At 40.5% G+C, this 17,635-nt stretch overlaps 1 protein-coding gene across 2 annotated transcripts in view; it reads right to left on the bottom strand.

The window, feature by feature from the left end:
• snx9b (sorting nexin 9b) overlaps positions 1-13,916 on the bottom strand; it is a 37,894-nt gene extending 23,978 nt beyond the window's left edge. The window contains exons 1-4 of one of the 2 annotated variants that reach the window (XM_058378776.1): positions 13,602-13,916; positions 10,091-10,171; positions 8,983-9,057; positions 4,216-4,314 (exon numbers count right to left, since the gene is read on the bottom strand). In XM_058378776.1, the coding sequence (XP_058234759.1) occupies positions 4,216-4,314; positions 8,983-9,057; positions 10,091-10,171; positions 13,602-13,613 (267 nt within the window). In that variant the 5' untranslated portion in view covers positions 13,614-13,916. The remainder of the gene's footprint in view (positions 1-4,215; positions 4,315-8,982; positions 9,058-10,090; positions 10,172-13,601) is intronic. The other variant, XM_058378777.1, reaches the window with a different exon arrangement.
• Positions 13,917-17,635: the final 3,719 nt, after the last annotated feature.

Here is a 17,635-nt window from a genome sequence, read left to right as displayed (position 1 = left end):
TGTGTGTGTGTGTACTGGATAACTGGAGAGATACTGAAACAGAGCTGTGTGTGTACTGGATAACTGGAGAGATACTGAAACAGAGCTGTGTGTGTACTGGATAACTGGAGAGATACTGAAACAGTGCGGTGTGTGTACTGGATAACTGGAGAGATACTGAAACAGTGCTGTGTGTGTACTGGATAACTGGAGAGATACTGAAACAGTGTGGTGTGTGTACTGGATAACTGGAGAGATACTGAAACAGAGCTGTGTGTGTACTGGATAACTGGAGAGATACTGAAACAGTGCTGTGTGTGTACTGGATAACTGGAGAGATACTGAAACAGTGCTGTGTGTGTGTACTGGATAACTGGAGAGATACTGAAACAGTGCTGTGTGTGTGTACTGGATAACTGGAGAGATACTGAAACAGTGCTGTGTGTGTGTGTACTGGATAACTGGAGAGATACTGAAACAGTGCTGTGTGTGTGTGTACTGGATAACTGGAGAGATACTGAAACAGTGTGGTGTGTGTGTACTGGATAACTGGAGAGATACTGAAACAGTGCTGTGTGTGTGTGTACTGGATAACTGGAGAGATACTGAAACAGTGCTGTGTGTGTGTACTGGATAACTGGAGAGATACTGAAACAGTGCGGTGTGTGTGTGTACTGGATAACTGGAGAGATACTGAAACAGTGCTGTGTTTGTGTACTGGATAACTGGAGAGATACTGAAACAGTGCTGTGTGTGTGTGTACTGGATAACTGGAGAGATACTGAAACAGAGCTGTGTGTGTGTACTGGATAACTGGAGAGATACTGAAACAGTGCTGTGTGTGTGTACTGGATAACTGGAGAGATACTGAAACAGAGCTGTGTGTGTACTGGATAACTGGAGAGATACTGAAACAGTGCGGTGTGTGTGTACTGGATAACTGGAGAGATACTGAAACAGAGCTGTGTTTGTGTACTGGATAACTGGAGAGATACTGAAACAGTGCTGTGTGTGTACTGGATAACTGGAGAGATACTGAAACAGTGCTGTGTGTGTACTGGATAACTGGAGAGATACTGAAACAGAGCTGTGTGTGTACTGGATAACTGGAGAGATACTGAAACAGTGCTGTGTGTGTGTGTACTGGATAACTGGAGAGATACTGAAACAGTGCTGTGTGTGTGTACTGGATAACTGGAGAGATACTGAAACAGTGTGGTGTGTGTGTGTACTGGATAACTGGAGAGATACTGAAACAGTGCGGTGTGTGTGTGTACTGGATAACTGGAGAGATACTGAAACAGTGCGGTGTGTGTGTGTACTGGATAACTGGAGAGATACTGAAACAGTGCGGTGTGTGTGTGTACTGGATAACTGGAGAGATACTGAAACAGTGCGGTGTGTGTGTGTACTGGATAACTGGAGAGATACTGAAACAGTGCGGTGTGTGTGTGTACTGGATAACTGGAGAGATACTGAAACAGTGCGGTGTGTGTGTGTACTGGATAACTGGAGAGATACTGAAACAGTGCGGTGTGTGTGTACTGGATAACTGGAGAGATACTGAAACAGTGCGGTGTGTGTGTGTACTGGATAACTGGAGAGATACTGAAACAGTGCTGTGTGTGTACTGGATAACTGGAGAGATACTGAAACAGTGCGGTGTGTGTGTGTACTGGATAACTGGAGAGATACTGAAACAGTGCTGTGTGTGTACTGGATAACTGGAGAGATACTGAAACAGTGCGGTGTGTGTGTGTACTGGATAACTGGAGAGATACTGAAACAGTGCTGTGTGTGTGTACTGGATAACTGGAGAGATACTGAAACAGTGCTGTGTGTGTGTGTGTACTGGATAACTGGAGAGATACTGAAACAGTGCTGTGTGTGTGTGTACTGGATAACTGGAGAGATACTGAAACAGAGCTGTGTGTGTACTGGATAACTGGAGAGATACTGAAACAGTGCTGTGTGTGTGTGTGTACTGGATAACTGGAGAGATACTGAAACAGTGCGGTGTGTGTGTACTGGATAACTGGAGAGATACTGAAACAGTGCTGTGTGTGTGTACTGGATAACTGGAGAGATACTGAAACAGTGCGGTGTGTGTGTACTGGATAACTGGAGAGATACTGAAACAGAGCTGTGTGTGTGTACTGGATAACTGGAGAGATACTGAAACAGAGCTGTGTGTGTACTGGATAACTGGAGAGATACTGAAACAGTGCTGTGTGTGTGTGTGTACTGGATAACTGGAGAGATACTGAAACAGTGTGGTGTGTGTGTGTACTGGATAACTGGAGAGATACTGAAACAGTGCTGTGTGTGTGTGTGTACTGGATAACTGGAGAGATACTGAAACAGTGCGGTGTGTGTGTACTGGATAACTGGAGAGATACTGAAACAGTGCGGTGTGTGTGTACTGGATAACTGGAGAGATACTGAAACAGTGCTGTGTGTGTGTGTGTGTACTGGATAACTGGAGAGATACTGAAACAGTGCGGTGTGTGTGTACTGGATAACTGGAGAGATACTGAAACAGTGCTGTGTGTGTGTACTGGATAACTGGAGAGATACTGAAACAGTGCTGTGTTTGTGTACTGGATAACTGGAGAGATACTGAAACAGTGCTGTGTTTGTGTACTGGATAACTGGAGAGATACTGAAACAGTGCTGTGTGTGTGTGTACTGGATAACTGGAGAGATACTGAAACAGTGCTGTGTGTGTGTACTGGATAACTGGAGAGATACTGAAACAGTGCGGTGTGTGTGTGTACTGGATAACTGGAGAGATACTGAAACAGTGCGGTGTGTGTGTGTACTGGATAACTGGAGAGATACTGAAACAGTGCTGTGTTTGTGTACTGGATAACTGGAGAGATACTGAAACAGTGCGGTGTGTGTGTACTGGATAACTGGAGAGATACTGAAACAGTGCGGTGTGTGTGTGTACTGGATAACTGGAGAGATACTGAAACAGTGCTGTGTGTGTGTACTGGATAACTGGAGAGATACTGAAACAGTGCTGTGTGTGTGTACTGGATAACTGGAGAGATACTGAAACAGTGCTGTGTGTGTACTGGATAACTGGAGAGATACTGAAACAGTGCTGTGTTTGTGTACTGGATAACTGGAGAGATACTGAAACAGTGCTGTGTGTGTGTGTACTGGATAACTGGAGAGATACTGAAACAGAGCTGTGTTTGTGTACTGGATAACTGGAGAGATACTGAAACAGTGCTGTGTGTGTGTGTACTGGATAACTGGAGAGATACTGAAACAGAGCTGTGTTTGTGTACTGGATAACTGGAGAGATACTGAAACAGAGCTGTGTTTGTGTACTGGATAACTGGAGAGATACTGAAACAGAGCTGTGTGTGTCTGTCTGTCTGTCTGTCTGTCTGTCCATCCATCCATCCATCCATCCATCCCTTATTTATTAAAAAAATATTTAGTTATATAGTTAGTTATATTATCATTTAATTAATTAATTAGTCTACCCATCTTATTAATTATAATCTATCTATCTGTCTATCGTTTATTTAATGTATTATAATCGATTGATTGATCCATACGTGGATTCTTACTGTATTACAACGGATAAAACCTTTGACCTTTTCAACAGCTACAGCGATACAAACGTCCTTCACTTTAATATTCAATAAAACTTATTTTACTTAAATTATTTTTTGCTGAAGTCATTGTTGTGGGTTACGTCACGGCACTCCACTCGCACGCCGTGTTGTATCACATCACACCACTCTGCCATGCCGCCTTATTTACACACGTGTGTGTCACTCCTCACGCACTAGCTTTTCTACGTAAAGATGTGAGGAATGCGGATTGTCCATTGAGAGAAAAAAAAACAAACAAACAAAAAAAAATTCCACACACTGTCCTCATGGTATTTCTTCAGAAACCTCAACTCAGATCCTTCCTTATCGTCCGATCATTTCTTATCAGCTCGGACCTTTATCTCAAAAACAAGGGATTCTCTATAGTAAGCAAACAGAAGTAGTTTTAGATAAAAAAAACAAAAAAAAAACAAAAACAAAAACAAACCACAGAGTGAAAAGTTTTGTCTGGACTTTTGTCTAGACTCGGATGTGATCGAAATAAGAGACAGTTTCAGATCATGTTTGTGTGGGTTTTTAAACAATTTCACTGGAGCTGCCCTTTAAAGCGGAGAGAAAAAAGGGAAGGAAGTGGGGTGTGTGTGTGTGAGAAGCAGCTCACCTGGACTTGCGTGTTACTCGCTGCTGCATGATTATCAAAGAAGGACAGGTCAAGCGGTGGCACACTTCCTCCTGCCGTGAGCGCCTGAGGCTGACTGACCTGCAGACACACAAACACCAGCATTTACATACAGTGAAAACACCGGAGGACATGTAGAGGAAAATCATCACTGACCATATAGCGGTTAACTCTTTTTTTGGTGTTAGGAATAGAAACCGACTTCACTCAGTGTAAAGAGCTGCGAGTGTGATATAAAACGAGTCTGTCGGCTTTCAGTGTGTATTAGACGTGTGTTTCTTGTGGAAAAACAGAAATCCTTCTGAAACACTACAAAGTCTTGAGTGTCTTCTTTCATAGGAGCTTCATATTAACCTCCACTGTGGAGTGAGGCATGACAAAGACACTCAGTCATTAACATGGACACGACAAACACACACACACACACAAGAGAAAACTCTCTGGTTTGCATCTTTCTTAATAGCTTGGTGTTTTGTTTCTGTCCTACAACAGCGAAAAGAACACCACGTTGTACTTTATCAGTTTATAGTTCAACATATGATGTGGAACTTCCATGTAACACGTGAACCTGCGCCAAGTCACGATGATATTCAGCAGAACTGCAATACGGTGAGAATCATACTGCTTTTAGTTCCGTACACAAGAAATTAATATCAACCGAGTGACATTTCAACCACACGGCCAAAACGATCAGTTTGGTTTGATAATGCTAGTGGAAATGGATCAGTATATTTCCAGTACTCTGGTTTGATAGCTGAGACATTGATTTGGACGTTCCTGTTAAAGCAGCTTCCAAGGAAAAATGGCTTCGAACTTCTGCTGAGCTTTCATACTTTAAGCCAAAACTTCACCGTATCATAAGATTTCTAGCTTCTCTTTGTTAAATAACAAAACACGCTTTAAACAAAAAGTCATTATTTGTGCATCGTTGACACAGAGTGTCCACCATGACGAAGCCAGGCTGTTGCTATAGAAACCATAATGAGTGCAGCTGCACTGCTGTCAGAGAGAGAGGAAATGAATCAACTGTTTCTGACCAATCAGAATAAAGCGCAAGGAATATTCCCCTTGAAGCCGGTCCCAGATGAAGGTCTCAGAGAAAAACAACATCTATGAGAGAAAAGCTTGAGAACACACATGAAGCAGGATGGAACTTTCCAGAAGTTTTTCAAGAGGAAATCATCCAGATGTTTGTCCTTTATCAGAGAGAGAGAGAGAGAGAGAGAGAGAGAGAGAGAGAGAGAGAGAGAGAGGAGCTGGAGGGAAGGAGAGCGTTTACACTGAGACTGAACTGTTTATCAGACCTGTGTGACACACACACACACACACACACACACAACATTGTAACCCACATGGACAAGTCTCCGGTTTTGAAATCTCCCTGGTTTTCCCCCCTGGCTCTCTTTATCTTTTACACTTGTTGACTCCACAGCACACATTAACAGAAGAGAAACGATTTATAATCCCACTCTCCGGTGTCACCCACATCAGGATGATGAGTCTCTCGAGATTTCTTCCTCATATCATCTCAGGGAGTTGTTCCTCATCCTAATCATGATCGGGCGCCATACAAGGTAACGAGACTGTGACTAGAGTAAAATAGAGTAGGAATGCGTGTGATAAGCGTGCGTGCCGTCGTTGTGGTTCATAGAAATCCTCCAGTATAAAGAAATGAATGATGTTCAGGCTGTGAATCTGATCTAAAACAAGTCTGTTGGCTTTCAGTGTGTTTTTCCCTCTGTTGGAGAACCTTACACAGAATTTTACTGGTTTAAGATGAAATCTGAGTGGCTTTTTAGATGAACAAGCACTTGGAGCATCTCAGAGAGCAGGAATGGATTTGAGATCAACATTTACTTTGAAGATACAAACATTTCTGTGGAGAAATAACTTTTTGGAAGATAGATAGATAGATAGATAGATAGATAGATAGATAGATAGATAGATAGATAGATAGATAGATAGATAGATAGATAGATAGATAGATAGATAGATAGATAGATAGATAGATAGATAGATAGATAGATAGATAGATAGATGGATGGATGGATAGAGATTTTTTGCTTAGCATTTTTCAACAAAATTAATGTTTTAAAGAAAAGCACCTGTGTGTTATACAGTATACCAGTGAACCCAGTATGATTCATAGCTACTGCATTTACATGGTTGAGGGGAGGAGCCAGTAAACAGGAAGTAATAAAGTCGCTCAAGCCGTGTACGTGGTTGCCGTGACGTCTCCTTTTCATCACCTGTTAATCTCACAGTGTTCACGTTACACAACAGCACCTGGTATCTTCTTTACCTTTCAGAGCTCAGTTATGACAGAAGCCTGAACGATGTTCCACTCAGATCGGATCACCTGGACGTTCTACAGATTAGAAACAGCATGTGACGTTATCATACCTTCCACTGTCCCTCGTTACCGATGTGTAATAGGATAGAAATGCTGCCATGTCACATTTAGGTATTTGGCTCACAATGAAAAGTATTTACTTACCTCATTGTTTTGTTTAAGTATCAGTATGAATTCTAATGTCTTTCAATTTCCAAAAAAAAAAGGTTTAGAATATAATACTTACATATTTTAGGCTAAAATAAAATGGCTATCCTGAACTTTTTCTCACTTGATTGAAGGAAAATCATTTATTATATAACTATTTACGTATACAGTATACACTGATCAGGCATAACATTATGACCACCTGCCTAATATTGTGTTGGTCCAACTTTTACTGCCAAAACAGCCCTGAACCGTCCTGCACTGTGTATTCTGACCCATTTCTATCAGAACCAGCATTAACTTCTTCAGCAATTTGAGCAACAGTAGCTCATCTGTTGGATTGGATCACACAGGCCTTCACTCCCCACGTGCATCAATGAGCCTTGGCCGCCCATAACCCTGTCCCCGGTTCACCACTGTTCCTTCCTTGGACCACTTTTGATAGATACTGACCCCTGCAGACCGGGAACACCCCACAAGAGCTGCAGTTTTGGAGATGTTCTGATCCAGTGGTCTAGCCATCACAATTTGTCCCTTCATCAAACTCGCTCAAATCCTTACGCTTGTCCATTTTTCCTGCTTCTAACATCAACTTTGAGGAAAAAATGTTCACTTGCAGCCTAATATATCCCACCCACTAACAGGAGCCATGATGAGGAGATCATCAGTCTTATTCACTTCACCTGTTACTGCTCAGAATGTTATGTCTGATGTTTGAGGTGACGACATTACCTCTGCTACAGTATGTTATTGTAAATACAACAAATCAGAAATGTCCGATAAAGTGCCGAAACAATATCACATGATTTTCTTTGCTTAAAAAAGCAACATAACTTTTAATAAAAAAAACAGGACAAACTTACAAACTGACCTGACATCATTAAAGGACTGGACTGTGTTTCTACAGCACTGTCTTTCAAAACTGATCACAATCATCAAAAATTTCCATTCTTTGAAATAAGACTCTCTGATTTGACCTAACAGATGCAAAAAGCTTAGAGATGTAAGATAGTAGTTCTTCTCCAAACTGTTTCCACAAAGTTTGCTGTAACCTCACAATCGGATCAATTTACTTGTATAGCGCTTTTAACAAAGGACATTGTCTCAAAGCAGCTTTACAGAAATATAGAAAACATCATAGTTTTAGAATTAAATGAATCCCTAACATTTATCCCTAATGAGCAAGGCTGAGAAAAAAGTCCCTGTGTTATGAGGAAGAAACCTTGAGAGGAACCAGGCTCAGACGGGGATCTGGGTGACACTGGACAGTAAATAATGTAAATGTAAATAATATCCCGTCTACAACAGTTTATATTCAGGTGGAATTGTGCAATCCTGAGCAACTAATAGATTGGCATAGTTTCGGAGTTCATTACAGACTTAACACTAATTCCTTCCTTGCTGAAGTCTTTAAATGTTCACTGATGAAGACCTAAGCACAAAGCTGACTGCCGCAACAGCAGTTCAAAGATGGCGCAAGAGTCTCCAACTGATTACAGTTTCCCTTTACTGGCACTTAAAGGCTCAACTCTGCTCCATCATTACAATGCATCTGTGTACAAAGCAAGAAGCGCCATGAAGAAGACATGGTGTGTTAAGTTTGAGATGAACTGGAGCTGGAGCCTCCTGACCACATCATCAGTGTCTGATCTCACTCATGCTCCTGTAGCTGAATGATCACAATTCCTACAGCAACGCTCCAACATCTAGAGGAAAAGCTTACCCAAAAAAGCTAAAAGTGTATATTAATGTCCTGACAAAGTGATACTAATAATAGCACTGACAAACTGATGTTCACTTGCTTCACAGGAAAACACACATCTGTTTTGTTCAGAGATAAGTAAAACAGAGGTTCGTCATCATTAGTGCGGGAAATAACTTTTAATAAACTTAAATTTGAAGGAAGCCGTTTCAGACAGAATGAATGTTATCGTTAGAGACACACACCCGTGTGCCATGCTACACTCTGCTGTATACACAGTAAACTCACACCATTAGGCACAACAGTACATGCCACCAGAGGTCATGCAGACCAGTAAATATGTCATGTGTGGACTGTGAGGAGTGAGAGCGTTTCCTGTTGCTAATTCCCCACTGTGGCAGTTTCCTTCCTTCACAGGAAACTTCTAACAGACACACACACACACACACAGGGTGAATATTCATGAATGTGTGTGCGTGAGTGTGTGTATAATGCCGAGCTTTGTGACTGTGTGAATTCCTCAGGGTGTGTGTTCGCTCAGCTTTACCTCCACATAGTCCTCAGGCACCAGGCCGACCTCGCCTCTGCTGTTCCGCGCTTCGATCCATCCTCCGCCGATGTTCTGAGAAAAGCAAGGAAATGCGCTAAGAGTTACAGGAAAGACACACGTACAGCTGTCAGGTTGAGAGTGACAGCAATGACACAACTGTCTTATATACAATGGTCATATTTATATAGCACTGAGAGTTACAGTAACGGCGCTGTAGTCATTTATACTGCTGTAAGGATTATAAAATCACTGGGCGTTACAGTAATGACACTACGGTCATTTATACAGCCATTAGGTTTGTAAAGCACAGAGATACGGTAATGACACTGCAGTCATATAAACTGCCAGGATATTCTACACTGAGAGTTACAGTAATGACACGATGGTCATTTATACTGCTGTCAGGCTTGTAAAGCACTGAGAGTGAGAGCAATGACACTGCAGTCATATATACAGCTGTCAGGTTTGTAAAGCACTGAGAGTTACAGCAATGATACTGCAGTCACATATACAGGTGTCAAGTCTGTAAAGCACTGAGAGTTACAGTAATGACGCTGTAGTCATTTATACTGCTGTAAGGATTATAAAGGGTTATATTGCAGTCATACACAGCTGTCAGGTTTATACTACACTGACAGTTACAATGATGACACTGCAGTCACACTTACAGCTGTCAGGTTTATATTAAACTGAGAGTGACAGTAATGACAATACGGTCATTTATACTGCTGTCAGATTTATATAAAGCACTGGGAGTTACAGTAATGACAGTGCAGTCACTTATACAGCTGTCAGGTCTGTAAAGCACTACAGCACAGAGCGACAGTAAATACACTCCGGTTACATATACAGGTGTCAGGCACTGAGCGTTACAGTAATGACACTGAAGTAGTATATACAGTTCTCAAATTTATACTACACTAAGGGTGACACTAATGACACTGCTATCATATATATACAGCTGTCTTGTTTATACTTCACTGACAGTGACACTAATGACACTGCACTCAAATTTCCAGGTGTCAGCTTTATAAACCATTGTGAGCGACAGTAATGACACACACAGTAAAGAAGGACGGTGTGATGTCATGCAGTCAGTTGTTACCTGGTTGGTGATGGTGAGAGTCTCACCCTCTCTCACTGACAGCTCGTTGTTGCCCGGCTCTGCTGTGAAGTCGTATAAAACCTGTGCAAACAAACAGAGCACAACATGAACAGACATGTACACACACACACACACAATTACCTGATCATTATCTCTGCCCTAATATCATAAGAGGTAAAACTGGCTCGTCTCGTTCCACAAACTCATTTGGTGTCATTTCACACCAAAGGGTAAAAACAGTTTGACTTCCTATGCTTGTATTGTTTATTGTTTTTAAGTGTCTAAGAAAACTGCAGACCCGTTAAATGGGTGGCGTTTATCACCCGCTCTGACTACAACAGAGATACGTCACTAACACATATGTAGCCAGAGACACTGAAGCACATATTCAGTCACCTCTTTTGAATACAGGCTTGTAAAGAAAGATCACTTCTGTGCAATTCTTGCATCCGATTGGTCGGAAAACGTTGATTAATTTTCTATAACACTAATGTGGCTGCAAATCACAGGTTTATATTAACGAGCCTGTTCGTTTCCATAGTATCAGTTCATTCACAGGGATACACAAGGCAAACACTATACATAAGCATTATGTAATGTCCCGCTTCTCGGTAACATAATAAAATGATAAAGTGCCCCCCCGCCACCGCAAATTTATTACCTTTAAGACAGAGCAAAAGAGAAAGGCCAATGAGGTAATGACTGCTGTAATGTTAGTGATCACAGGAACTTGGTTTTTACAGATGTTCCACAACATTAATCGTGGATAAAAACAAAAAAGTGCAACATGTTCTTCTTTACTACACAGAACCGTGAATATTGGCTATATTTCGACTTTCTGCATCCTGTACAGCTCCAGCACTCCACACAAATATCTGTATGAATTATTCAGCTAATGATTTACAATTTCTAAAGCAATGAAGGTTCTAACAACAAAGGAATCATTATTCAGACTCAAACACACACACACACACACAGCAGTGTAAGCTGTAGGAGCAGTGTGAAGAGCTCCTCTATGTAGGAGGCCTACTCAGGCAACAAGAGAGTCTGTGTGTGTGTGTGTGTGTGTGTGTTCACAAATGAATAATTTACACACTATCACTAACTTCATTTCATTCGTTAATATTTAAAAATATTGTAAAAAGCAAATATATAAAATCAAATTCTCTTTATTTTCCCTGCTGCACAAGGATCTAAAGAATCGAACAAATGATTTAAACAGGAGTCTCCTCAGTGAAAGGACGAATTAGCGACGGAAATGCTTTTAACGTCGCTAGAAATTTATGTAGCTGACTTTTAAATGAAGCCGATAACAAAAACAGAAATTATTGAACGAAACCTTTTCCTCTACAGTGGTGAACTGAGGCATTTTCATATCCGTTAGCATCTTAAACATACAGGTGAAGTGTTTAGCTCACACAAATCAGCTCGAATACAGAAACACAAAATGGTACCTTGTACTTAAGGTAAGAAAATCCTGGAGTTTTAGAGAAATAATGATGAAATGGAGTTAGTGTTAATGACCAACAGTGGATTATTTTCCTATAACAAGGCTGTCTGAAGTGTTTTAATCAACACTGTGAAGTGTTTATAGAACAGCGAGCTTGCCTGTGACTGAAAATGTTTGGTTACAGTTACAAAACGCTGACACTGGAGATTCCTTTGTCATCATGGAACTTTTTTTATTCGCATAACTTTAGTCTTAGTTTATGTTGAGCGCATGCTCTATGCGTTCCTGTCATACTGTTTTGGTAATCAAAGCTAAAATGATGCTGACATTTTTGGAAATACACTATATTGCCAAAAGTTTTGGGACACCCCTCCAAATCATTGAATTCAGGTGTTTTTCCTCAGGGGTTGAGCCCGGCCCCTTAGTTCCAGTGAAAGGAACTCTTAATGCTTCAGCTTCATAACAAGACATTTTGGACAATTTCATGCTCCCGAACTTTGTGGGAACACTTTGGGGATGACCCCTTCCTGTTCCAACATGACTGGCTGATGAGCGAGTATGGTGTGGAGGAACTTGACTGACCTGCACAGAGTCCTGACCTCAACCTGACAGAACGCCTTTGGGATGAATTAGAGCGGAGACTGTGAGCCAGGCTAAAACTGGGACGTCTGCCTTTACATGCACACGAATGTAATATGGAGTTGTCCCACCCTTTGCAGCTATAACAGCTTCAACTCTTCTGGGAAGGTTTTCCAAAAGGTTTAGGAGGGTGTTCATGGGAATTGTTGACCATTCCTCTAGAAGCGCATTTGTGAGGTCAGGCACCGATGTTGGATAAGAAGGCCTGGCTCACAGTCTCCGCTCTAATTCATCCCAAAGGTTTTGAGGTCAGGACTCTGTGAAGTTCCTCCACACCAAACTCACTCATCCATGTCTTTATGGACCTTGCTTTGGTCACTGGTGTACAGTCATGTTGGAACAGGAAGGGGTCATCCCCAAACTGTTCCCACAAAGTTGGGAGCATGAAATTGTCCAAAATGTCTTGGTATGAAGCTGAAGCATTAAGAGTTCCTTTCACTGGAACTAAAGGGCTGAGTCCAACCCCTGAATTCAATGATTTGGAGGGGTGTCCCAAAACTTTTGGCAATATAGTGTAAATCACCCAAAAGTGATCTGAACATGTCTTTGTCACATGGTTGCCTTGGATTAATTTTTACGTCTTCCTCTTTTGTGTCATGATTTGAACGTTTCACAGCCATGTGCTAATCTGTGAAGCACTGAGGATTACTCAAACTTGACTTTTTATAGTTTTTCCTGTGAGGTTTTTGCTGACTCAAATGTTACAAACAGGATTAAGACTGATGACTAAGGCATCTGGGCTTAAAATAGACATGAAGATTTACCACAGAAGATTAAATGTTAGAGATTAATGCTAAAGATTAAATGTTAGAGAGCATAAAGAGTGAGAAGTTAAGAAAGGGGGGAGTATAATTGTAAGGTTTTGTTATTGCTAATAAACTACAAACTACTAACTGAAGTAGTTAGCTAAACAACTTATGAAACCTCACAAAACCGATACGTTCAGTTTATTTAATAGTGATAAAAATCAGTGTGCAGCGAGTTAAACTGCTAATAAACCGTACAACGCCACAGAAAATACCACAGCGCTATGCTAATCCTGCTAAACTACATATCCCATCATGCCTTGCGCGACGTCATGACCCGCACTGGAAGAGGAGTGAAATGTCACAAGACTCTCCTAATGATACAATCTTTCCCCCCATGTTTACGGGAAAACGTTGGAAATATTTCTATATTCTTAAATCAATAGCGTCACAAGTTTAACTCGTCGTCCTGTTAGCATATTCAGCACCATGCTAAGATGTAAAAATAAAACGTGTGAAACTAATAAAACACGCCAGAGCGGAATGTTGGCGCGTGCCTCTGCCAGAAAACCGAGTCGCGATTTTTCTTTTTTTTTTTTAAACAAATTGAAATAATTAAAAAACAACAATATACGAGTTGAAATGTCCGCACAGAATAAATCAAATAAAAGCTCACCTTTGCTGCCATTACGATCGCACTAAACCGGTCATTAGAGAAGTTGAGTCTTCTTGTTGTAGTTAGTTCATCCAGACATTACTGCCTCCGCCTCACTGCTACAACTCCAAAACAACAGGCTTCTGCAGCACACAGGCTAATTTTAACACATCTCTAAACACGGCTTTCTGTCCGATTCAGCTCACAAACACACACTTCAGCAACAAACACACCGACTAATGACCGAAATAATGTCCGGATTCAGGACCGCAGATCAGCACGTCGACCTCTCACTTCACCGCTGAGCAACTTCAGAGTTGAAGCAAAACCGGAAACTGAAACTGCACCCCGCACCACGGACTCTGACCCACACTGTGCACGCGCCAACTAACTAAATAACCAAATAACTAACTAGTCCCATCCGCACTCTGAACTAACTAACTAGTGTACCTCGCACTGACACATTAACTAGACAACCAAGCAAATAAATAAATAAATAAATAGTTAGATCCATACTGAGTACACACTAAATAATTACCTAAACACTAACTAACTAGTCTGACTTGCACTGTACATGTACAGGGTAATAAATGATAACTATTTTCACATACAAATCACACATTTGCTAACTAACTAACTAACTAACTAACTAACTAACTAACTGACTGACTAACTAAATAAATAGTGTACCTCACACTGACAAATTAACTAGACAACCAAGCAAATAAATAAATAGTTAGATCCATACTGAGTACACACTAAATAACTACCTAAACACTAACTAACTAGTTTGACTTGCACCGTACACTAACTCACTACTAGTTATTGTACTTTTTAAATTACACTAACTTATATAATATTTACTTATATCTTGTACTAACTTACTACTATTCTGATCCACTCTACACTACAAACAAATCAGTTAATTGCCAACTAATTATACACATTAACTAATTAACCAGCTAATACATACTATAGGCACACAGCCTAACTAGTAATACTAATAAATATATTAATATTAAATAAATAAAATAATACTAATAACTAGTAATACAAATAAATAAAAAAAATCAACAAAAAAATAAATAAAAATACACACTACCTACCAACCAACCTAACTAACTAATTAACTAAGATGCTCACTCACTCACTCACTCACTCACTCACTCACTCACTCACTCAATCATTCAGTCATTCTCTCAATCATTCACTCATTCACTCACTCACTCACTCACTCATTCACTCACTCACTCACTCACTCACTCACTCACTCACTCACTCATTCTCTCAATCATTCACTCATTCACTCACTCACTCACTCACTCATTCTCTCAATCATTTACTCACTCAATCACTCACTCACTCACTCACTCACTCATTCTCTCAATCATTCAGTCATTCTCTCAATCATTCACTCACTCACTCACTCACTCACTCACTCACTCATTCTCTCAATCATTCAGTCATTCTCTCAATCATTCACTCTCTCTCTCTCTCTCTCTCTCTCTCTCTCACTCACTCACTCACTCTCACTTAGTCAATACTGAAATATAAATGACATCAAATAGTTTTTATTTCTTCTCTTCTCTTCTCTCTTTTAATAAAGTAGTGAAGGTGTTCTAGTTAGGTATGGTCTGCTTCTATCTCATCTGGCGTTTCATGGCGCCCTCTGGTGCTTATCTGGAGTTCTGACACCATTCTAATTAAAAATAATCCGGTTCTACAAATCGTTTGAAGACCTCAAATAATTTCTAAAAAGAAATAAAAAGCTTGATATGACACGTGTCATTAAAAAAGCCCAAAAAGAGAGATATAGGAGGTACTAACCATACTGTATAAAGAAAACACCCGGTGTTTACACACACACACACACACACACACACACAGCCCCGTTGCATTAGCAAGCTGAAACCTGATTGGTTTTTATATTTTATGACATAATAACACTTTTCCAGTGTCCGTATTGAAAATGTAAAGTATACACAGTATTCCTACTATGGAGAAAATCATCTTAAGGTCCCAAATGAGGAAGTTTGGAGGTGCTGGAGCTTGAACCCCCAACATTCTAATCGGTACCCTGGAGCATTAGCTATTCAGGTCTCCATCACTGAACATCTGATGACTTTGGCAGGAAGGAATTAGTGTGAAATGTATACAGAATTCAGAAGTTACACTGATTTATAAACTGCTCAAAAGCTTCTGGATACATAAACCTATTTGACTGAGTGTCAGCCAGATGAAAATGGGTTCACATTCATGATGAATATACATTTAATTATAAACTTTTAAACTTTGAATTTACATTTACACGTCATGGCAAACTCCTTCATCCAGAAGAGCTTTATCTCTATCAATAAATACATCGATACTGGTTCACTAGATCACAGACCAATATTACCATTAGTCTAAAAACTCTTTTAATACAGCAAGAAAAACACACAGATATTCATGGATCAGGCATAACATTATGACCACCTGCCTAATATTGTGTTGGTTCCCCTATTTGCTGCCAAAACATCCCTGACCTGTCAAGGCATGGACTCCACTATATCCCTGAAGGTGTGCTGTGGTATCTGGCACCAAGATGTTAGCAGCAGATCCTTTAATTCCTGTAAGTTGCAAGGTGGGGCCTCCATGGATCGGACTTGCATTGTGTATTCTGACCTCTTTCTATCAGAACCAGCAATAACTTCTTCAGCAGTTTGAGCAACAGTAGCTCGTCTGTTGGATCGGATCACACGGGCCAGCCTTCACTCCCCACGTGCATCAATGAGCCTTGACCGTCCATGACCCTGTCTCCGGTTCACCACTGTTCCTTCCTTGGACCACTTTTGATAGATACTGACCACTGCAGACCGGGAACACCCCACAAGAGCTGCAGTTTTGGAGATGCTCTGATCCAGTGGTCTAGCCATCACAATTTGGCCCTTCGTCAAACTTGCTCAAATCCTTACCCTTGTCCATTTTTCCTGCTTCTAACATCAACTTTGAGGACAAAATGTTCACTTGCTGCCTAATATATCCCACCCACTAACAGGGGCCATGATGAGGAGATCATCAGTCTTATTCACTTCACCTGTCACTGCTTATAATGTTATGCCTGATCGGTGTATGTATATATAAATGTATTGCCCTACAGTAAAAGAAAAAAGGTTCTAATAACTCAGTAACCGTTCCTGATAGGCAGATTGTGCAGTTTTTTCTTTGATTGGTTGTTTGTATATTTAGGAGTGTTTTTAGTTTTCTAAAAGTGTTATAGATTCAAATCAACCACTTTCAAATCACTTTACATAAAGCCCTTAATAACACCACAGAGAGACAATGGTGGAACCTTAGGGTTCTAGAGTTAACCTTTTTTCTAATAGTGCATGGGATGATGACTATAGAATGCATATACACACAAGGACATAAGGCCTGAATGTGAATTTGTGAACGCTGATATGCTTGGAATCCTCTGTTATATGGTTTTATATATACTCTTAAAAAAGGGCGGAGACGTGGTAGCATAGGTTATGAGCTTGAATCACTGCCACTGCTGGGGCCCTGAGCAAGGCCCTTAACTCTCAGTTGCTCAGTTGTATAAAATAAGATAAATTGTAAGGCGCTCTGGATAAAGGGCATATGCCGTAAATGTAAAGGGTTCTTAAACAAAATCCTCCTTTTATTTGTGACAAGCCTGCTTTGTTAGAGTAAAGAGAATTAGTTTCTCCAGTCGTTTGAATGTGTGCCATTTTTAATGTTCCTGTAGAGTCTAAAATAAATGCAGTTCAGCATATAGACCTTTCTTTTACCAACAAAACATTCATCTCATATTACATTATGGTTACTCCCAGAATTTCCTAGAATTTCATCTAAACGTAAAACCTGGTGAACTGGACACCTGATGAACTAGGACACAATGGACACAATGGAAAATGAGAGAGAGAGGAAGAGAGAGAGAGAGAGAGAGAGAGAGGGAGAGAGAGGAAGAGAGAGAGAGAGAGAGTTAGAGAGAGAGAGAGAGAGAGAGAGAGAGAGGGAGGGAGCAAGAAAGAAAAAGATAAAGAGAGGGGGAG

Source organism: Hemibagrus wyckioides, linkage group LG25, assembly GCF_019097595.1.
Source record: "Hemibagrus wyckioides isolate EC202008001 linkage group LG25, SWU_Hwy_1.0, whole genome shotgun sequence".
NCBI classification, from domain to species: domain Eukaryota; kingdom Metazoa; phylum Chordata; class Actinopteri; order Siluriformes; family Bagridae; genus Hemibagrus; species Hemibagrus wyckioides.
The sequence above is the reverse complement of the archived record's forward strand: the minus strand, read 5'-3'. Positions and strand labels throughout refer to the sequence as shown.